Source organism: Syngnathus floridae, chromosome 11 (genome assembly GCF_059516105.1).
Source record: "Syngnathus floridae isolate MCC-2025c chromosome 11, RoL_Sflo_1.0, whole genome shotgun sequence".
Lineage (NCBI taxonomy): Eukaryota > Metazoa > Chordata > Actinopteri > Syngnathiformes > Syngnathidae > Syngnathus > Syngnathus floridae.
The window spans coordinates 4728397-4751292 of NC_142423.1; the positions used below are offsets into that span (position 1 = coordinate 4728397).

The following is a 22896-nucleotide window of genomic DNA, read 5'->3' on the forward strand; positions in this document are numbered from 1 at the left end:
GACCTCCTCTCATCCACTTTAGTGAGACAGCAAGCTTAATGCGGCCCGGGACGGTGACATCCTTTTGAACCGAGAGTTCAAGCAGCCGGAGGTTGTATATCATTCAGCGCAACCTGTCGGCTAATCACAAATTACAGCCACCCTCTCCTAGGCCCTGATCCACTTCTCTCCGCAGGGAAGCGGGGGCCAAGGAGAAGAATACTAGCCCCTGCCAAGTGCCCCCCCCCCCACACACACACCCACGACGGGGTGCTTATAAATCGGCATCCTCACAGATAGGTCAAGGTTTTGATTTGGTCGTGACCTTCGTCCATAAATCTGAATGATGTAGGGTCCTTGGTTAAAAGGCTGTTGGATCAACTCGAAGATAGGACACACTTCCCTCGCTTTCCGTCTTCTTTGCTGACTCTCTCTCTCTCTCCTCCGCATGGCTTTTTAAGTTCCCGCCGCAGCCCCTCGGTCCTACGAGGCTTTATAACAGGCTGGGAGCGAGCGAGCAAGAGAGAGAAAGAGAGCCAGAGATGGCGAGAGGGTGAAACAGGCAATCAATAAATCAATATGTTTTGCGCCACTAAGCTAGGGTAAGCTCACTCTCTCAAAGCTGCCGGTGCATGTACACACACACACACGCATACACTCACTTACCATTCCAGCAAATTTCTTTCAACACACACACAAACAAACAAATGAAAGCCCAGGACAGAATGTCCCTTGCCAAAAGACATTTTGTTGTTTTAGGGACTTGCTTTTTCTCTCTTGCTCTCGTTCTATTTCCTGTTTTGGATCATTAAGCCATTGATTTTTGTTTCAAGTGGTAAGTGGTGGTGCAAACCACCCCTGGGAGCTGGCTGAAAACCTCAACAGAGGAGTTTCTCGAGTTGTGACAGGCCGGTCCCAAGGGCTACCGGGTCCTCTTAACTCTGCAGTGGGGGGGAGATATTGCCAGAAATCAGTCAGTTGGCCTCACTACTGTATTCCTCAGTCACTTGGGTAGTCTCTCAACTTGGATGGCTATAGATTTTTTTTTCCCCCCTACTCTCTTGTCTTGGCAGATGGGAAGAATTTTAAATGATGGCAAGAGTATAAATGGTCTGTTCTTATAGCCACTATGTGGATGATTTTTAGGTATGTGGGGCTTGCGAGGGTCATGGAAGGGAGAAGCGAAGATATGGTGCCATGCAGTAGCAACTCTCGCTGGCCAACAGCCAGTAAGATATTACGGCCAGATATATCGTAACACAGATGGATGCACTCAGCCTAAAGAGGCTGACATATTGGCTAGCGCTGTCATAAGAATGACATAATACCGAGCCTGACAGGTAATGAAAATAAAGGCAGCGCCACTGCTGAGTTGCATAAGCGGCGTAACGTTGCCGTACAGACTAAAATATTGGCTCTGACGTGCGGGATGTCCTGCCTGTGCGGAAATTTCTCAGGGTGGTAGGATGTTTGAGGGGGTTGACATTTGGAAGTGGAAGTGAAACTGCATGCAACTCCCTAATGGCCTGAGCTGAAGTTAACATTATTTCAGTATATACGGTCCCTTCCAAAAGTATTGGAACGGTTGTTTTGGATGACTATTGGCTATTTATTTTTTGATCTGAAACCCAAATATCTGCTCCAATAAAAGCTGCTCCAATAATTTTGGAAGGGTCTGAACATTGTGCATTACATCTTGTCCGTGAAAACATTTGATATATTTTATATATTTTTATTATATATATATATTATGTATTTCATCTTGTCCATGAAAACATTTTATATAATTTTATTATATATATTTTTATGTATTTTATATTTTTTTTACATATTCTTGTATTTTTTTATACATTTATATTTTATATATTATTCTGGTGATATATAAGCACCATTAAATGATTAGTTGGCTGAAATGTCAGTCACTGTCAACATTCAGCATAGGGAAGCATTTCTGTTTTTCAACGCCACTTGAATTTTTTTTTTAACTGTGCAATTTATTGATATTTCTCCTGAGGGGGAACTATTCCATGATTAATACCCCAGTTTTCATTAAACAAATTGAACTTTTGCATTATGTGGCAACTTCATATAGATATGTTACTCTGCATTTCATTTGAATGCATCTCAGCGATCCGCGTTGAATCGATATGCTCTCCCCTGTCGGAGAAAACGGGAATACAAATCCAGCCTGACAAGTTCTCCCTTGAGAAAGCACGCAATCATTCAAACGTGGAAAGTTGTAATTGTGCTTGCTGCTTTTATTTATTCTTGAACAGAATTAAATCCAGAATCACAAAAAAACTACTGTTACGTTTCATTCATATCAACAAATGAAGGATTTTTTTTGGGGGGGGGCTTTCTTATATGGCTTGAAATTGGCTTCGGTTAAGAGTTGTAATAGCCAGTGAGGTCGTATGCAAGACTTTCTCCTGCCCTTGCAAAGATCATCTCCGATCATAAATGTTTTGTTAAAGATCCCTTTCACAATGTGAACTGAGCAATTATTATATATCTCTTTTTTTTTTTTTTTAATTCAGCTCCCAGCATCTTTCCCATTATATTTTAGCCCCCTTCATCATTTCTATTCATTCCCAGGCCCTCCTTTGAAATGAAATTCAGCAGGTGATCCCATACAGTTTCAATTTGAAGCAAGATTTCTTTCATTATTAATGAAATCGCATTTCCCCCTCCTCCTCTTTCCCCTGGAATGAACCTCGTAGAGCGGCGACATCAAAACTCTTCCTCCACTCTTCTTGCCGTTCCTCTCATCCTCAACCAAACCTTCCACTTGCAGCAGGGCTGGAAATTAAAATCACGCAAAAGATGAAAGCGAGAACGATGGAATACAATAAATGAGAGCGATGCATGTTTTCATGTCAACCCTCCTCATCTCGTTCACAACAGATTTAGCTTTGTGTTGACTCAGCGGGGTGCCTGTTGTAAAGACTGCCAAAGCACAAGATGGAAATCTTCTCATATCCGCCACTGTTTACTTCGTAATCATGGCAACAAACTGCCAAATATTGTGATGAAGTCGCTTAAACTGCATAGATTTGTAGTTAAGATGCTTCTGTTGTTTTCACTTTAACTTCCAATACCCAACATAAATACAAATAATCAAAAGTTTATGGAAACACAAACTTACATTGTAAGTTTGTAGTAATACATTTTTCTTTCTGTATTGAGAAATACAATTAAGTTGGATGAATGTCAATGTGGTGGAATTGTTGTTGTGTGCTGAGTAAAAATTGACAGCATGCAAAGACGTCACATTGTGCCGTGAGTCAGATTGATGGCTATCATATAAACTGCTTAACCCATTTATTTTTAGAACCAAATCAGCTGTTAAAAAGGTCGTTCTGCCCCCCCTCAGCTGCAGATTTATGCCGCTATGTGATCTTGTCATGCTACTCTCCGCCTCCTTCAATCAATGTGCAATCTGATCTTCCGAAGGCCGGGGCCATCTTTGCCTTTTTTGGCGGTTCTGTTCTGTTTTCACGCTACGCTGGCTTTGCCTCGGCTTTCTTGAGCCTTCAGAACGATGATGTACATGCACGTCTCAAAGTGAAAAGTGGAGCCTACCAAGTTCTAATGTTGCAATAGCAAGTTTGTGTTTATGGATGCAATACATGGTTAAGATGAATCGTGGTTGTTTTCTTCCACTATTTTTGCATGTGCATATGTTTTGAAGAATCTTTCCTAATGCACATTCCTTTCAAGTCGGCTTTTATCGTTTTGTAACTGTTCCGCATGTACAGTTGAGCATCTCATGAATACTCTTGCGGCAATTGTGGGAAAAGCCTCTCATCATCTGTGATGGCTTCAGAGGAGAACAAAAGTTGTGCGAAGCTCAAAGCGGAAGCAGAGTTCACAATATGACAGTGTTGAACTTGTTTTTCTTTTTTTTTTAATTCATTAGATAAGTGAAAAGCAAAAAGCCAGTGATGGAACGCCAGTAAGAGCTGTGATTTATGTTCTGTGCTGGAAAGAGAAAAGTAGAATTTATGGCTTTCTCATCTGGTCTAATCTTCACTATATTCTGCAAAGCCCAGGCGATGCGGTGAGCTTAGAGGCTGAAAATTGTCCTCTGCTCTCGTTCTCCAGTTAGCTTTTCCTTTTTTCTTCTTCTTTCTCTTCCTCTCAATTACTAGCCAACTCTATCACATTTCGTCCTTGTAGTTTGTTCCCTTGCAAGTGTAGCCTACATACGCTCCAGCACCTAGACGTACACACACTGAGGTGCACACACACACCCTGAAGCTTACGACTCCTGTAATCACACACGCGCAGGTGTGCTTTGCTCACGCACGCACACACAGAAAGTGCGAGCTTGCCGAGCCCCCTCAGCGACACCTTCATTCTCGCACCAATTTTCTCACACTTTTTCATTCTCTGCGTCTTCGCCTTTTTCTTTCTCTCGCCGCCTCGCTCGGCACCTCCGCCCTCATCCACCTCCGCACATAGATCTTTTCTTTTTATAGTCGACGCTATAGGCCGGCAGAGTTGTTGATTGCGAGGTGCCGCACGTCTAATTATGTAACCATTGGCAATAGGCTGTGTTTGTGAGAGCGAGTGTGTTTTGCTCCACAGCCTATTTGTTTCTTAACCCACCACTGTCCTCCATTAGCTGTGTCTCTTCGAGTGCAACAGGGATCAAGCGATGGTCAGAGAGACACCTTTGCTCTGTTCTTAGCTAGCCGAGTCTGATGTCAATCATTTCCATGCATTTGAATTGAAACCATTCAATTCATCACGTTGTGTATTCAAAACAATATTCCCATGAATGCCCAATCAGGTTTTAAAATTGATTTTTTTAATCAATCATCTCGTCGGCTGTGTTGTTGAGCTACTTCCAGAAACCATCTTGATGAAGGAATAAGTAATGATCAGAGAAGTCGGACAGACAGACTTGCCTCCTTTTGTGATCTGGCGGTGTTTCCTTTTTATCCGCCTTTATGGAGACACGCTGATGTGGGAGCAGCAGCATGGAGCGAGCAGCAGCATATGCAAGCAGGCCTACAATATAGCCATGGCTGCATTTTTCATTCACGGTTGCGCTGAGACAATGACACCTGAAGTCCATTATTTGTGTCGAGTCGACTGTATAATTTTGTTTTGAGCACAGTCAATGTAGAAAATTCTGCTTCACAGAGATAAGATTTTGGAAGTGGCAACGCGGTATTCATAAAAGTCTTTATTGTCTCATAAGCTAGCCTGAGGCCAGCAGTTGCCTTGAAAAAGTAACTTAGTTACTGTACTCATGACTTGACTAAGTTTGTTATTTTATTAGCTACATTCAACAGATGCCGACAAATATTCACAAATCTTAAGTGAGCTCTATTGAAAACACTAGTTGGTCACATGTGTGATATCATTTGATGCTTTGACATAAATAATGTCATCTGATGCTTGGAATGGCTTCATTGGAGGAATATGTGTCACATTCAGTTCATCGCCACGTCAAGTCTATCCGCTGTGAGATGAGGCGATGCCATTCCATTCGACACTTCTTGTGCATGGATAATAAAAAATAAATAGTCTTGCCGTCTTGCACTAGTTGATTCCAGTTCCATTAGTCACATTAAGGCTCGTTTCTCTCTGCGCACTGCAGAGGTGCTCCAAATACTTCTGGGACGTGATTGGTTGCAGCACAGTCTTGCATTTTTATGAAAAGTGTTTACAATATAATTTTTGTGTCAATCCTGCCTCAGAGTGGATAAGCTTTATCCCACCATACATGGCAAACAGGGTTGCGCAATAATTATTTATCACAAGAAAAAAAAAATGGATACTTCCTCACATAGTAGACCGAAAACATATTTAAAAACATTTACAACAGACTTAAAATACAAAAACCAAGTAAGGATAACAATAAATTAATAGACAGTAGCTACTGTTTAAGAAGGGAGAGCAGCAGGAGCAGCAGCAGTCAACTGCAGCATGTAAAACAGACAGAGCAAGTTGTGACAATAGCAGAGGAGGAATATTATGAAGGCAGCCCTCCTTGCTTCCCCAGAGACTTCCATGGAGTGCTTTCTCACTGTGATAATGAAATGACCTGGCCTGCACTGCTTCTCTCTCTCTCTCCCTCCCTCTCTTTCGCTCTCCCTCTCTCTCTCTCTCCCTCTCTTTCTTTCTCAAAAGCACACATCTTCTAGACAGTGGTGAAAATGAGACAATCCCACCCCCTGTCCAAAGCTTTGTAAAGCTTACTTTCATATTCTGTGAGTGTAACTGCAGTGTCCTGGTGCAGTGATTCCTAACCACTGCTAGTGTGCCGGGAGACATCATCAGGATTGCCATGGGGAATATTTGAAAGTATTTACTGCAAATGTATCTTTGTTCATCCATCCTTTAAATGTTCTTCTATGAGATAACAGAAGGTACCATTAACTTGTTGACATTCATACAACAGAATGTGTCATGGCTTCTTGTGAGTATGCCAGCTTTGTGCTTAATTCAAGTGGTCCATATTGGGTAATACATGTTACTCTATATAAAATATGGGATATGATCATCAACCAGAAAAAAAAAATCAATTCTGAGAATAACACAACAAGTTCTTCTACAGAAATTCAACAAAGTTGTCGCTTGTTGCCGTGTTTTTAGATAATTGCGGTGGTTTGAACAGACTGAAGTCAATACAGCAGCAACACATAGATCAAGGACTTGGAATAATTGCTCCCCATTTCAGGGCACAACGCATCGTCTATAATCTCGCATTGTTTGGAGTTAATCATCTAGGCCTCGCTGGCCTTACAAGGCTGATTCAGAAGAATGACTCACCAGTTTGATACAGTGCAGCAGACTGCATGCACACCATGTATTCCCTCAGCTTCTAGTTAGCAGAGAATCTGTGGCAGCGCCGAGGCAGAGCACTGTCATTGAGTTACGTAATCAACAGAGGAGCGAGACCAGCCCGTGTGCCTGCGTGCGTGCGTACGTGCGTTTGTGGAGAAGCAGTTCTTTTTGAGCTGTCCATCAAGCGCCGCTCCAAGGCCGCTGGAACACAAGGCTGCTGAGTTGGACTTTCAGCAACAATGCCAGCCTGCCTGGCTGTCTTCCTTCCTTGCGTGCGTGTTGCCGGCACACTAGGCACATGCATGAATGAATAGGTCATACGATAAGTACTGCATATAAGTCGAGACGGCAGGAGAATGCGTGTGAGGTATGAGGCCGGCTGCCTGAGAGATGAGCCAATTTTCTTCCACATATAGGAATATTTACATATTGAATGTTTACATGGATGCTTGGAGACATGAGCCCGTTGTGATTTTCCACTCTCGTCCTATGTGCGTATAAGCATGCGTGTCACGTAAGCTTCTTTTGCATGTGCACATATGTTTGTGCATGTACGTGTGCATTTCCATCCTTGCATGCTTCCAGTTGGTTTTGCTGCTCAATAGTGCCATCTGCCTTTGGCAAGCGCCACTGCAGTCGTCATCAAGGAACGATCAGTGCAAGTCAGCGTCCACTTTTAACAACTGTTTTGGGATCTGTTGTCCAGTGGGCTGGTGCTAATTCACCCTGCATTATGGGCTGGATGATAAAAGTGACCTTGAAGCAGTTTATGTTGCTGAGATAATGGCGGCGAGGCCGTGAAACACCACTCAGCTCTCGGTGGCAAAAGAAAATAATAGTTTAACCACTTGACATTGTTTTGAACTGTTTGTAAAACTTAATGAGCGCAGCACTGTAAGTGTTGATGCTCAAGTAAGTAGTGAGGATAAATTAATTGGGATTCATTGATCGGACTATGAGTTACTAGATTCTGGGTTAAAATGAATTTCGGGAATTGTTGTGGTTAGACCAGCGCTTGTATTTCAAACCAGTGGAACACAATTAGGTCAGACTGAGGCCACGATAAAACCACTCGTCTATATGCAAGATTATGCCCATGAGCGCCATGCTGACCTTGACCCACACTCTGATCCATGACCTTATAGCTCCCTTTTTTTGTCCTTGCCTCCCTCAATGCCCTCCCTCCTTTGTTTAAAATAAGTTTGTTTTCTGCCCCCTATCACCCCTCTTATTATCACCTTTACTCTTACACATTTTTAACTTGCTCGCTGCATTCCCACTTCTCTCTATCTCCTCCCGCTTTTTTTTTTCTTTTCCCATATCAACAGCCAGTCTGTTAAATAATGCATGGTGGCGCATTAAAAACATTAATAGGGCTCTCTTGGCTGTCAAACAGAGGGAGGAGATGAGCGTGAAGAAGCAATGGGTAACTCCGTTTTAAATAAACGTGATGATGAATGATGTAATTTAATAGGAGTCAGAGAATAACGAAAGGAAAGAGGTGGAGGTCCGAGCATTAATTGCGTTGCATGGTGACACCGCGTCCTCCTTGCCCCCGAGGCTTCGGCTTTGTCGAATCATCTGAACCATTCATTACAATGATGAGTGTATCAGCAAACTCAAAAGAAAGGATTTAATGACATTTAACAAAACACTGATACTGCATCACACAGAACCTTGACCTTTTGCTTGCTAACGCTTCTCCCACCCCGCTTCTCCCTTTCCGCATCCTCTGCTCTGCTCTCGTCTCCACCATTCCTCCTGGCAGCACAGCGATTGGCATTATTAAAAATTGATTGGAGGCGAGCGTTTAGCTGGGTGCTGAGGCGGAGGGAATGTCTGACAGGCAGGAGGAAAATGACAGGAGGACCGACATTGTGGAAAGGTCTTGCTGGGGGACGCGTGTGTGCGTGCGTGTGCGCGTGTGTCCGTATGATTTATAAACAGGCAAAAGGCGTGCTGTGGTGCCTCTCACCATGCGTGCAGTATGTGCTTATTTATGCAGTCATAACCTTTTACCTGAATGTCCAGTTAAACCCAAATGATTCTGTAAAGTGATTTTTTTATTGGTTGAATGGGTTGCTTCCGGTTGTATATGGGACAATAAAATGGAAATGAAAATAATGGGAGGGAAGATATTCATGAAAAAACATTCACTTTTTTTTTTTGTTGGGCCAAAATAATGTAAAGTCGAATTCTCATTTACTACATAAAAATCTTCTTTAATTCCAAATGTTACCCAAGTAGTGATTTATTTTTATTTTTTGCTGTCATTGATATTGTTGCTGCTGCATCTTACTACAAAATAGTCGAAATGTCAGAGATCTTCTCCCCCCTGCGTATGCCTCAATTTTGTCGTTAAGACTGATACATTATTCAGGGAGAACTTTGAAACAATCTCATGAAAATTCCATAACCGTACTAGGATCTACATCACAGTCGACGAGGTTATTTCCGGACCTACTTCCTGCAAAGAAATGGCTTTGGAAGTTTTTGTGCAAGTCTGCGGAAGACATACTGACAGTAAAAAAAAAAAACTTTGTGATAACCTCCATGCAAGAGGCGATTAATGGAATCAAAACCGAGCGTTGTTCCAATAGCGGAACTTTTGATGCCGGTATGGCATCGGATCTGATTTTGTGCAGGTGCTGTATGTCAAACGTGGTCGGTGAGTGTACAAAGTCCATATTGGCAGAAGTCCTCTCAATGATGACAGTCAGCGCAGATCTGCTGAGCAAGAATTACCTCTCTGCTATCCTTCTCGCCTCCCTGTCTCACTCCCTTCATCCCTCTCCTCATTTCTCTTTCCAGCCCTCCCCTGCCTTTCATCTCAGATCAAATAATATTTGCAGCCCATATTCCCAACCAGCTATTCCCCCAATGGCTATAAGTGCTTCAGCTTTGGAGATTTTTAATACACTTTACCACCAATTTGGCTGAGCGATTCTTTTTAAAAAAAAAAAAAAAGTTATTTTTAGGCAGGATGGGGGTAAAAAAACAAACAAGTTCACACTACTAACTGGTTCACATTTCTCTCTGTTTGTCTGTTTCTCATATAGATGAACAGACCAATCCAGGTGAAGCCAGCAGACAGCGAGAGTCGAGGAGGTAAACACATTTGGCTTCCTTTCTTTGATTTCTTTCTGACTTTCTGCCTTTAGTCCGACCCCGCAAACATGCTGCCTGCACATATCAGCCTCACCATTATTTGTCCCATTACACAATGGCCCGTACCTCAACGCGGCCTGACAGTGCAGCCTGGCCAGACCCTCTAGAACTCAGAACGCATTATGTAAACAGAGCTTGTCCTCGCCAATGTTGGCCAACGTGGCCTTCAGCTCCTCGCTCGGAGTTTCATCATATGCGAGGATTGCACACACGCGGTATGTGGGCCTACGCATACACACGCATGTTATGCTTTGGCGGAGAGGGGGGCACTTGTTTTTGTCCCTTGAATGGCGCTGTTTGCAAATCCCATCAAAAACACACACAAAAATGTTTCCTTGAATCAAGCCGATGAACTTCTGAGTTGGTATTTGGTGACATTTTCTACATTTGTGAAATGCAGTGACCTGCACTTGATATCAAACAAGAGTAGACAGCTTTCAAACTTTACAGTTGTCGCCGATAAATTATTTAATAGAGAACAAAGAAACAAAAGTGAAGAATTAGAGCATGAGATGGATTGGAAAAACAATGTCGGACACAGTTCGCCGTTTCATTTGTCGCTTCTTTAAGTGAAGGACCGGTCTGGTGGAGCAGAAGAGACGCTTCTGCACCTTTGTTTTGAATCCTCCCCAAGTGCTCATCCTCAAACCCCCTGAATCCTCTTAATCGATTTCCCTTATTTATTTGTCTTGTTTAGTACTTAAGTATCCCAGAGTTTTTCTTCTCAGGGAAACATTGCAGTCTTTCACATTCTCAATCAGGATTCATCAAGTAGCAACAAGCAAAGAGGTGTCTAATAAAGGTGTTGATATTGACGGAAGGCACCATTTCCCCATCTAAAATATAGACGCGTGGACAAATAAAGTAAGGAATGGAAGGACGGAAATTGAAGACGTCAAATTGTAGCTTGTGTTATGTAGATTAAACTCTTTTATGGCTGTTTGGTGATATTGGTAATGCTCCTGCTGGGTGTAACAAAGAAGGAAATAAATGAGAGTTTTTGTCATGCTCTACTGAGTGGGTGTGAGAGAGAGAGAGAAAGCGAGAGAGGGTGGGAGAGAGAGCTTTGCATCGAGACTCTTAAGTCTTCCTGGTGTATATTGATTTGCTCTCCGGCCGAATATGTGTGCGTAAATGTGTGTGAGCGTGTGTTAACAGCCCTTTTCCAAAGAAAGATGTCATGTTTATTGGTGCCTTCCCTGGGGAGCCGACGTGTGTGTGTGGGGGGGGCAGAATTTCAGGATACGTGCGTATAGGACGTGCATCTTGCACACCCCGCTCTTGTAAACACCCCCCCCCCCCCTCCTCCGGTGCAAGGCCAGAGCTCAGATTAGTCTTGTTGACTCGGCAAGGACACCCTGTCAGGCACAGGCTGTGGGGAACGGACCGTGAGCACGCTGGCACGCACAGACAAACACGCGCGCACCTACACGCACGTTAATTTGCAGGGCGCATTCGCAAGGCGATTGCACCAAGGCTCATTAATTTCCCAACGTATACATCAATTTCCACAAAGCTGGGATCCAAGAACGTAACATTAGAACAGACTGGCTGACACACAAGCCATCTGCTGCCGTTGTGTACAAACACACGTTCATCCCCCGCCTCGTGACTTGTGTGTGAACATCCCGAGACAAAAAAGACAAAACACACAACATTCGCGTTTTATTTGTCTAGCAACAAATCAATAAAAGTATTACATATGAGCTGTCTAGTCGACTGACGCTTTCTGCTAAATGACCCCAATTGCAGAAGAAGAATGGAGTTGGCGTGTGTAACGACGGCTTGGGTTGCAGATTAACAAACAAGTAACTTTTCCTGCAAAGACCTCAAATGATGTCTTTGCGCCAAGTTGCCCTTTCATTTACAGCAAACGGGTGTTGGCACATTTGAAAACCATAATGTATTGCTCAATATAAATTATTCCCCTGGAAAGGCTCATTTGGAATGTAACTTGAATTTCAATGAAATGTTAATCACATCCTAACCTCAGGACAAACACATCTGGTCATCCTCATGCCCACACATTGAGCATTTACCCTCTTGCAGCTGTTTTTGCATTCAAACAATGCCCATAACAAAGGAAATGCTGTTAGACTGAAACGAACAGACTAAGAATATTTTCAACCAAATTGAGCGCAAAGTCAGCTACTCAATTCTTGACATTATTTTCACTACAGTGACATCATCAGTGAATTACAAGACTGATCTTAAGAGTAAACGTCCTTGTACCTTTTAGAAGACAGAAAGCTCTTTGTGGGCATGCTCAACAAGCAGCAGTCGGAAGATGACGTGCGACGCCTTTTCGAGTCCTTCGGCGGCATCGAGGAGTGCACCATCCTGCGAGGTCCTGATGGCAACAGCAAAGGTGAGTTTGGAGCTATTTATGACTTTAGGTCAGTAGAGTTTGGTCACAGGCTAGTGCGCAGAAATGATTTGGCCTTTCGGACTTGGTGACTTTGCAAAGTTCTCTTCAAGCAGCCCATGTTGCATCTCAAGTTATTTGTCAATGAGAGGTTGTGGATGGATTCCGACGTAAACGTCATCGGAATGCTTTGTTCACGGGGTGTAAAATCAGTCATTTCGGATGAACCCAATTAACCTTTTAAGTCAACCTGCATGGAGAAAAAGACAAACTAAGTCAACCTCATTCCAAGCTGTCGGGCTTTGTATCACGCCAGTGAAATGGCCTTTTGCCGTGTTGTCACAGTGCTTGAAGTTATCACGGGGCTTAGCCGCCAATGCTGTGGCCTGTTGATAACTAAGCCTGATGATTACAGTGGGCTTGATCATTCGGACGCCTCCGAGAAGCTCCATTAACGAGACTCCGTCAGCTAGCGTAGTCCACTAAATGGGCTTTAGCTCAATAATTACTGGCAACTTGATCATTCAAATCCATCAACAGGCCTTGTCAATATTAAGCCACATCCCATTGCGGTGGCATTTGAAGTCCCGTCAGAGGATGTCCCAGTTGTTAATGATGTCAAAGTGCCACGTTTAGCTTACCTATTGAGCAAAATTTAACGGTGAGCCTCCTCTGCATGATGTTTGTCCTCAGCTCTTTGTGTTTCACACGCTCACTGTCTTCTCTCTCTCCCTCTCTCTTTAGGCTGTGCATTTGTAAAATACTCGTCTCACGCCGAAGCTCAGGCGGCCATCAGTTCACTACACGGCAGCCAGACGATGCCTGTGAGTAGCTATGCGTGACAGCTTGTAGATTTATGTGAGTGGCAAGAGGTGAATCTGCAGAGGTGAATCGCAACGAGCTTAATTACCTCCTAAAAGTTATAAAGTTATACTTTATTCATCCCTCTGTGGAAAAGTGTCCCCTGCCTTTGACCCATGCCAGCTACATCGGGGGCCAAGGAGAGCTTTGAAGCTGGTTGTCTTAGAGAGAGAGAGACTCAACATTCTCCAATCACTACTTTTCACCTCTTGGGAAGCGTAAAATAGACGCTTTGTGTACAACAGGGGACACAAGGTGATGTCATTCTCCCATCTGTACTTACTAACCTACTGCCTGGTATGTGTGTGTGTGAATGCGCAGGGTGCCTCATCCAGTCTGGTGGTAAAGTTCGCAGACACGGATAAGGAGCGCACCATTCGCCGCATGCAGCAGATGGCCGGTCAGATGGGCATTTTCAACCCTATGGCCCTGCAGTTTGGAGCCTACGGAGCCTACGCTCAGGCAAGGCCCTCACTTAGCATATTTCTGCAACACATTCACATGGCACCATTTGGACTGAAAAAAATGTTAGATATAAAGGTAAACCAACGCTTTTTCAAATGCATTTTAACTGAAACTGGTTACCAAAAGTCCTTGTTTATATATCATGTGATGTAATACCATGCGATACCATACAGTGCTATACCATATGATATGATACGATACCATATGATATGATACGATACAATACCATGTGATACCTACCGTACGATACAGTGCCATACCATATGATATGATATCATACGATACAGTGCCATACCATGTGATACGATACCATACCATACAGCTCCATACCATCTGATAAGATATGATATGATACCATACGATACCATATGATACAGTAACATACCATATGATACGAAACCATACCATACAGTACCATACCATGTAATACCATACGTTACAATACCACATGATACCATGCAATACCAGATTATCCGATCCGATCCGTTTACACTCTAGGTCTCTGAAAACTTGTCATCCCGCCCTTCAACTTCCTCACGTTTTCTTTTAATGGATTCGAGAGTCATTTCAATAGTAGTCTCTTCCTGCTCGTAGGTGCAGCAGCAGGCCGCATTGATGGCATCTGTAGGCCAGGGGGGTTACCTCAGTCCGATGGCTGCCTTTGCTGCTGCCCAGATGCAGCACATGGCCACCATCAATGGCCTCCCCGGAGCACCGCTCACGCCCACGTCGGGTAACAGCAGTCAAAGATATATTTTAATTCATACCAGCTAAATTTATTTCCTGAGATGACAACAATTTGAAACATATATGAAAAATTTGAAATTTCACAGTACATTGTTAACATCAACTGTTTACTTTTATCTGCATCAAAGATCTGCATCCACTTGTATCACACAAAGGGCGATAGGAAATCAGCCTTGACATTGAATGTCTTTACTGGACCACTGGACCGCCCCCTCTGACATTTGCAAGAGTTACTTGGGGGCTGGTCAAAGTAAAAATTTCTTTAATGTCTTTGGGGGAAATATAGACAACTACTCACTGTTACCCTCTCTGATTTTACTCTTTGCCGGTTGCAGGTGGCAGCACTCCTCCAGGAATCAGTGCCCCCACAGTGACCAGCATCCCTTCCCCTATTAGTGTCAATGGTTTTACTGGAATGCCGCCTCCTCAAGCAAATGGACAGCCACCTGCAGAGGCCGTCTTCACCAATGGGATACACCATTACCCAGGTAAATTTGGAATAAAACAATAGCCCATAGTTTGTAAATGTATAAATGGAATAATAGCTCAGGGACTTGTGATCATCATGACTTAAAGCTTAACAATACAAGAAAGAAAAATATGTCAAGTCATTTTATTTTGACCAGTCAATATTCAACAACACCTTCAATTGTGTGTTCGCAACTTTATGTTGAGCTACAATGTGTGTTTAACTAAGCACAATTTTAGGAAGAAAATTCAATGTATACACAGCGGACAATTATTTTGACACTTTCTAAGTGGATGTGGAAATAGAATTTGGCCCACTATTAAAAAAACGATTAATTAAAAACAAACTTTCTAAAATAGTTGTACTAAATAGGATATTTTATTTCAGGAGAACAGCATCCACTCTCAGAGGTATAGGGACTTTATACACTGTTATGATGAATTATGATGCAAATTTACTCAGGAGGGAACGCCATTTATTGTACAGAGCGCCAATGTACACACAACGGCTGCTATTTTGCCGTTATTTCAATGGAGTTATTTTCATTACGTTCATCAATAATTACCCAAGATTTTTTTAAATAATTTAATTAAATAGAGTACATTAGCACAAACAGCCTACCCAATTCTTTAGCAGAAACTATGTGGAGCCTAACTCAAACTCTAACTCCAGATTATTCCAGTTAATATAATAAAAATGCATTCACTCTATGCATTATATACATTGTGTTTAACTATAAAGCATTAATTGCAAAAACGTATAGTAAATGGCCAATATTTTTTGCACAGTTTGAAATCGATGGGCATATTATTTAATAACTCTAAAAACAAAACAAACAAAAAAGGCTTTGCAAAAAGGTTCTAAAAGTCACACATATTCTACAAGATAACTTGTATTACTTTCCAGGTAAAATCTTTCTAAATTCTTGTGTGAGCAGGATTTGCTACCACACCCTTCGTTGTTGTTTATGAGGAGGAAGAAAACTATTAAATTGCCATGTCTTTTGTTTTGTTTCCTCAGTATTGCAAGAAGTGGTTTTTAGGGAGGACTCTGAGAAAAATGGCTTGGGTGTTGCTCCAAGGAGTTGTTTCGGAGTACAGGGTGGCTGCTTTCTCTCTTCTCTATCTGAAGGTAGTGCTCTTGCTCATTCTTATCGCCATCTTATCCTCTCCTCGCCTTATATCACATATATAACCGCTTCATTAGATATTGCTACATTTGCTTTTATCTTTATCTGACTGAATGATAGCTTGAGGACATGTTCTCCCCAAACATCGGGCAACTTTTCCCGTCTTTTGAGGAAACAATTAAGCTCGTGCACATTGGGAGAGATCAGCACCTCACACTGAGAACTAACTTCGTTGCCTCTTTTGTCTCTTCCCTTCGTTTCATCATGTTGTGACCCTACTTCCCTCCCACTGTTTTTATATATTACTCTCGCCTTCCTCTGAACCACCCCTCTTTCATTTCTGCTTCGTCTCCCTGCTGCTTTGTATCATTTTCTTTCTTTACCCTGGTCCATACCCATCCATCCATCCATCCATCCATCCATCCATCCATCCATCCATCCATCCATCCATCCATCCATCCATCCATCCATCCACCTTCTTCATCATTTCATGTTGTCTTCTGGAGCAGCTCAAAGTCCCACTACAGCTGATCCTCTCCAGCAGGCTTACACGGGAGTCCAGCAGTATGCAGGTGTGTGTATGTATGAGCGTGTGTGTGCGTGTGTGTGTGTACAAGACGGAGAAAGACGTGAAGGAGATAAAGATTCTTTGTTTGCATTTGCAATTTTGAATTTTCACCATGTAACCAAGTGTCACGCCTGTACAACATCAATTTATTCTCCGCTTTTTATAGCACGTGTGCGAGAGTGTGAAACATGTACACTCCATTGTCTGTTATCTGATCGATTGCCTGCTGTGCCCTAGTGTATATCATGTTGTTTGTGTGTGCACGAGAGTGCGTGCGTGTGTGTGTGTCTGTGCGGCAATGTGCTCTCGTCACGACCGTTATCTGATCGGCGTTTGTGTGTGTGTGCCTCAGCAGCCTACCCTGCCGCATATGGTCAGATCAGCCAGGCTTTCCCCCACCCACCAACCATCATCCCACAGCAGCAACGAGAAGGTAAAACAGGCAATATTGGAGTAGTACTACTCCAATATTTAATATTAAAATCTGATACATTTGTTTGACACACTTGACTCACAAATATTTGCATGTGTTTACTTGTATTATGATCCCAACAAAAAAAATAGCACACATTTTTGAGAAGAGCTTTAAATTTATCACAGAATTTCAGTTGTGGTGATGGAGTGTTTATGAGTGTGGACTGTCACTGAAAAGCCGCAGGTTTGATCCCCCACGACATATGTCGACATTCATGAGCAGTGACATCAAGGGTGTGTGTATGCTGCCAGCTTCACAGTGAGGGTTGAAATGCAGAGGTCAGATTGTATGACGTATGAAACCTGTTGACATTTTAAAATTAAAACTAGAGATGATTATTGGCTAGTTAAATGTTTTGTTTGGTGCAATTTAGGAGCAAGATTACACACAACTGTGGCCTTGCTGCCCTCTTGTGGAATACAAAACAAAGATGGGATTTTTGTTTGATATATTAAAAAATCAAATTTTCCATTGCACACGTTCTACATTTGAAATATTTCTCGGCACACCACCTGAAAATGTCACAAAAAGTATATCAAGACAAATACTAATTATCTCAATTTACTCAGTACTGTGTGCCTTGTGCCTTACATTCCGTGTTCTCATTGTTCGTGATACGCCACGTTGTTTGTATATTACTGATTTAAATAAAAAAAAAAAACTAATTTCACATGAAAAATAATGACTTAAACAAATTAATTATAGAGCAAATATTTTGTTTTCAGTATCTCTTTATGTATGTTTGGCACTGCAAGTGACAAGCGCAATAAAATAACAACTAACCCGGATGATTGCCCGAAATGGAAACGTGGGTCCCCCTTCCCATGGGCTCACCACCTGTGGGAGGGGCCGAAGGGGTCGGGTGCAATGTGAGCTGGGCGGCAGCCAAAGGCAGGGACCTTGGCGGTCTGATCCCCGGCTGCAGAAGCTGGCTCTTGGGACATGGAATGTCACCTCTCTGGCTGGAAAGGAGCCCGAGCTGGTGTGCGAGGCAGAAAGATTCCGACTAGATATAGTCGGACTAGCCTCCACACACAGTTTGGGTTCCGGTACAAGCCCTCTCGAGAGGGGCTGAACTCTCTTCCACTCTGGAGTTGCCCACGGTGAGAGGCGTCGAGCAGGTGTGGGTATACTTATTGCCCCCCGGCTGGGCGCCTGCACATTGGGGTTCACCCCGGTGAACGAGAGGGTAGCCTCCCTCCGCCTTCGGGTGGGGGGACGGGTCCTGACTGTTGTTTGTGTCTATGCACCAAACAGCAGCTCAGAGTACCCACCCTTTTTGGGGTCCCTGGAGGAAGTGCTGGAGAGCGCTCCTTCTGGGGACTCTATCGTTCTACTGGGTGACTTCAATGCTCACGTGGGCAATGACAGTGAGACCTGGAAGGGCGTGATTGGGAGGAACGGCCCCCCTGATCTGAACCCGAGCGGTGTTCTATTGTTGGACTTCTGTGCTCGACACGGATTTTCAATAATGAACACCATGTTCAAACATAAGGGTGTCCATGTGTGCACTTGGCACCAGGACACCCTAGGCCGCAGTTCGATGATCGACTTTGTGGTCGTGTCATCGGATTTGCGGCCGCATGTTTTGGACACTCGGGTGAAGAGAGGGGCGGAGCTGTCAACTGATCACCACCTGGTGGTGGGTTGGCTCCGATGGTGGGGGAAGATGCCGGTCCGACCTGGCAGACCCAAACGCTCTGTGAGGGTCTGCTGGGAACGTCTGGCAGAATCTCCTGTCAGGAAGAGCTTCAACTCCCACCTCCGGCAGAGCTTTTCCCACGTCCCGGGGGAGGCGGGGGACATTGAGTCTGAGTGGACCATGTTCCGCGCCTCCATTGTTGAGGCGGCCGACCGGAGCTGTGGCCGTAAGGTCGTTGGTGCCTGTCGTGGCGGCAATCCCCGAACCCGCTGGTGGACACCGGCGGTAAGGGATGCCGTCAAGCTGAAGAAGGAGTCCTATCGGGCCGTTTTGGCCTGCGGGACTCCGGAGGCAGCTGACAGGTACCGGATGGCCAAGCGGAACGCGGCTTCGGCGGTTGCTGAGGCAAAAACCCGGGCGTGGGAGGAGTTCGGTGAGGCCATGGAGAATGACTTTCGGACGGCTTCGAGGAAATTCTGGTCCACCATCCGGCGTCTCAGGAGGGGGAAGCAGTGCAACGTCAGCACTGTTTACAGTGGGGATGGCGTGCTGCTGACCTCGACTCGGGACGTCGTGAGTCGGTGGGGAGAATACTTCGAAGACCTCCTCAATTCCACCTACACGCCTTCCATTGAGGAAGCAGGGCCTGGAGACTCTGAGGCGGATTCTCCAATCTCTGGGGTCGAAGTCACTGAGGTAGTCAAAAAACTCCTCGGTGGCAAGGCCCCGGGGGTGGATGAGATCCGCCCGGAGTTCTTAAAGGCTCTGGATGTTGTGGGGCTGTCATGGCTGACACGCCTCTACAACGTTGCGTGGACATCGGGGACAGTGCCTCTGGATTGGCAGACTGGGGTGGTGGTTCCCCTCTTTAAGAAGGGGGACCGGAGGGTGTGTTCCAATTACAGGGGAATCACACTCCTCAGCCTCCCTGGTAAGGTCTATTCAGGGGTGCTGGAGAGGAGGGTCCGTCGGGAGGTCGAACCTCGGATTCAGGAGGAGCAGTGTGGCTTTCGTCCTGGCCGTGGAACAGTGGACCAGCTCTACACCCTCGGCAGGATCCTCGAGGGTGCATGGGAGTTCGCCCAACCAGTCCACATGTGTTTTGTGGACTTGGAGAAGGCGTTCGACCGTGTCCCTCGGGAGGTTCTGTGGAGGGTGCTTCGGGAGTACGGGGTGCCGAGCCAACTGATAAGGGCGGTTCGGTCCCTGTATCACCGATGCCAGAGTCTGGTCCGCATTTCCGGCAGTAAGACGGATTCGTTCCCAGTGAGGGTTGGACTCCGCCAAGGCTGCCCTTTGTCACCGATTCTGTTCATAATTTTTATGGACAGAATTTCTAGGCGCAGCCGAGGCGTTGAGGGGGTCCGGTTTGGGGACCTCAGCATCGCGTCTCTGCTTTTTGCAGATGACGTGGTGCTGTTGGCTTCTTCAGGCCGTGATCTCCAGCTCTCGCTGGAACGATTCGCAGCCGAGTGTGAAGCGGTCGGGATGAGGGTCAGCACCTCCAAATCCGAGTCCATGGTCCTCGATCGGAAAAGGGTGGAATGCCCTCTCCGGATCGGGGATGAGATCCTGCCCCAAGTGGAGGAGTTCAAGTATCTTGGAGTCTTGTTCACGAGTGAGGGGAGGATGGAGCGTGAGATCGACAGGCGGATCGGTGCAGCGTCGGCAGTAATGCGGACCCTGTACCGGTCCGTTGTGGTGAAGAGAGAGCTGAGCCAAAAGGCAAAGCTCTCAATTTATCGGTCGATTTACGCTCCTACCCTCACCTATGGTCACGAGCTATGGGTCGTGACCGAAAGAACGAGATCTCGGATACAAGCGGCCGAAATGAGTTTTCTCCCCAGGATGTCCGGGCTCTCCCTTAGAGATAGCGTGAGAAGCTCGGTCATCCGGGAGAGACTCGGAGTAGAGTCGCTACTCCTCCACGTTGAGAGGAGCCAGATGAGGTGGCTCGGGCATCTTATCAGGATGCCTCCTGGACGCCTCCCTGGGGAGGTGTTCCGGGCATGTCCCACCGGTAGGAGACCCCGGGGACGACCCAGGACGCGCTGGAGAGACTGTCTCTCAGCTGGCCTGGGAACGCCTTGGGATCCCCCGGGATGAGCTGGATGAAGTGGCTGGGGAGAGGGAAGCCTGGGAGTCCCTCCTAAAGCTGCTGCCCCCGCGACCCGACCCCGGATAAGCGGAAGAAGATGGATGGATGGAACCCGGATGATCCCACACTTATATGGGATGTCATTAACTGTACCTAATGAAATGTCCAAACTATATTATTCCTCCTTTGTCGCTTTTGGCCTCTCTCACGATTTGTCTCTCCCTACGTTTCTCCGTCTCTGTCTCTGTGTCTCCCACGCGCAGGGCCAGAAGGTTGCAACCTGTTCATCTACCACCTCCCTCAGGAGTTTGGGGATGGCGAACTGATGCAGATGTTCCTGCCATTCGGTAATGTCATCTCCTCCAAAGTGTTTGTGGATCGAGCGACAAACCAAAGTAAATGCTTTGGTGGGTAAAAATTAACAGAACCAGAAGATTATTTATTCTGATTATTCTTTTTTACTAATCACTTTCTTTACCGCAGCCCCTTGCTAACCTCCCAGCACCTCCCTGTTTCAACCCAAATGGGGAAAAAAAAGGAGATTTATGTAGAGTTGTGCAAATGAGAGATCCTGAATGTGAAATGATTCAATTCTGGCTTACTTTGTGATGGACGGCAAATGCAGCTTGACTTCTGTGCAAGCACAAGTCCAAATTTAAAATAGGATCTTATGATTATGAATTAATATTGGACAATAATTGAATATTTAAAAGAGATTTGTGAAGAAAACCCTTGAAGGAACACATCGGTGCCTAGTACGCACCGTCGTTGGGTACACGTGTACACTCTAATGACATCCTCTCATTAAGAGTATATGTGTGTACCTAATGAGGTGTCCAGTCTGTACTTCAAATATGAACACGCAACTTGATTTTGAGATCTTACAGCCAGCAATTAGATTGAAATCCAGCACAACTGTGTCGATTATTTTGGTTTTACTTTAAACCCCATCATTTCATATTGTGATTTTGCTTGCATGCTACTCTCTTAATATTGTGATCCTGTTGTTGTTGGGTTTTTTTTGTTGTTGCCGTTGCTGTTGTTCTAATACTATTATCATATATTTTATTCCTGGTAGCATTATAGGAAACGTGTTGATTTGTAACATGCAGCGATGACTCCCTACAGCTACGATTCAATTCAAATGCGTCATCAATGAATGTCATACATTTACAGCATCTTTGAAACTAACCTGTGCTGCTTTCTTTTTTTTCCCCCTTTCCCTAGGCTTTGTAAGCTTCGATAACCCGGGCAGCGCCCAAGCTGCCATCCAGTCAATGAACGGCTTCCAGATCGGCATGAAAAGACTCAAGGTGCAGCTGAAGAGGCCGAAGGACGCAAACCGCCCTTACTAGCCCCGGCCCCAGCAAGCCGCTGCCATCCACGGTGGCCGGGGTAGCTGTCGCACACAGTGGAAGACAGGTCAGACCTGGAGCTCACCATTTGCGGTCCCACTAGTCCTGATGGGTGATTAACCGAACCGCTTACGTACTCAAGCGAACGTGCATTGCAAGCCCGTTTATGAAAGTGCCTGATGTGGTTTCACTAACCTTTTAGAAATGTCATAAAACATTTGCAGAGGCCTAATAAAAAGCGGATCATCCGCAAATTGCTTGTAAAGAACAACCACGTAGCCTCGCTGAGAGTTCAAGCAGACGTTTTTAAATGTTAATTTCTCTATTGTCATTTGGACTGATGACTACGGAAGCGACAGTAGTCCCCCGGTAAGCTCCATCTGTCGGAAAAAAATGGACAAAAGTATTGAGACACATTGCCTTCACTACTTGTATGGTGTCTTGGCGAGATGACCCAATACTTTTGTCCACATGCATTAAAATGCTGAATCATCATACAGCTGCTGTGTCTCTATGACATTGTCATTCTTGTGAAAGCAAACTGTACTTGATGACATTTGGTGCAGCAACTTTTCAAAGAGTGCCCCGGTAACAGCTTCGGCATGTTGTAGAGAGAAGGAATTGCCTCCAAAGGAAAAGGCATTTATTACTTGGAAGGCGGGTAATTGTGCCGTTCCTCTTTGTCTCCTCCCTTCATCTGCATGATGGAGAGTTCAGACTATGTCGTTCATTCATCGCTGATGACTTAATTCAAGGGCAACTTATCACGCACTC

General features: G+C 44.8%; 1 protein-coding gene across 6 annotated transcripts in view; it reads left to right on the forward strand.

Annotated features, from left to right (window-relative positions):
* celf4 (CUGBP, Elav-like family member 4) overlaps nt 1-22896 on the forward strand; it is an 89542-nt gene that overhangs the window by 61262 nt on the left and 5384 nt on the right. For 3 of the 6 annotated variants that reach the window (XM_088389080.1, XM_088389079.1, XM_088389084.1), the window contains 11 exons: nt 9840-9888; nt 12188-12316; nt 13058-13137; nt 13496-13636; nt 14234-14372; nt 14722-14874; nt 15876-15986; nt 16494-16556; nt 16905-16985; nt 21031-21174; nt 21995-22189. In XM_088389080.1, the coding sequence (XP_088245206.1) occupies nt 9840-9888; nt 12188-12316; nt 13058-13137; nt 13496-13636; nt 14234-14372; nt 14722-14874; nt 15876-15986; nt 16494-16556; nt 16905-16985; nt 21031-21174; nt 21995-22122 (1218 nt within the window). In that variant the 3' untranslated portion in view covers nt 22123-22189. The remainder of the gene's footprint in view (nt 1-9839; nt 9889-12187; nt 12317-13057; nt 13138-13495; nt 13637-14233; nt 14373-14721; nt 14875-15875; nt 15987-16493; nt 16557-16904; nt 16986-21030; nt 21175-21994; nt 22190-22896) is intronic. The other 3 variants (XM_088389082.1, XM_088389083.1, XM_088389081.1) reach the window with 3 other exon arrangements.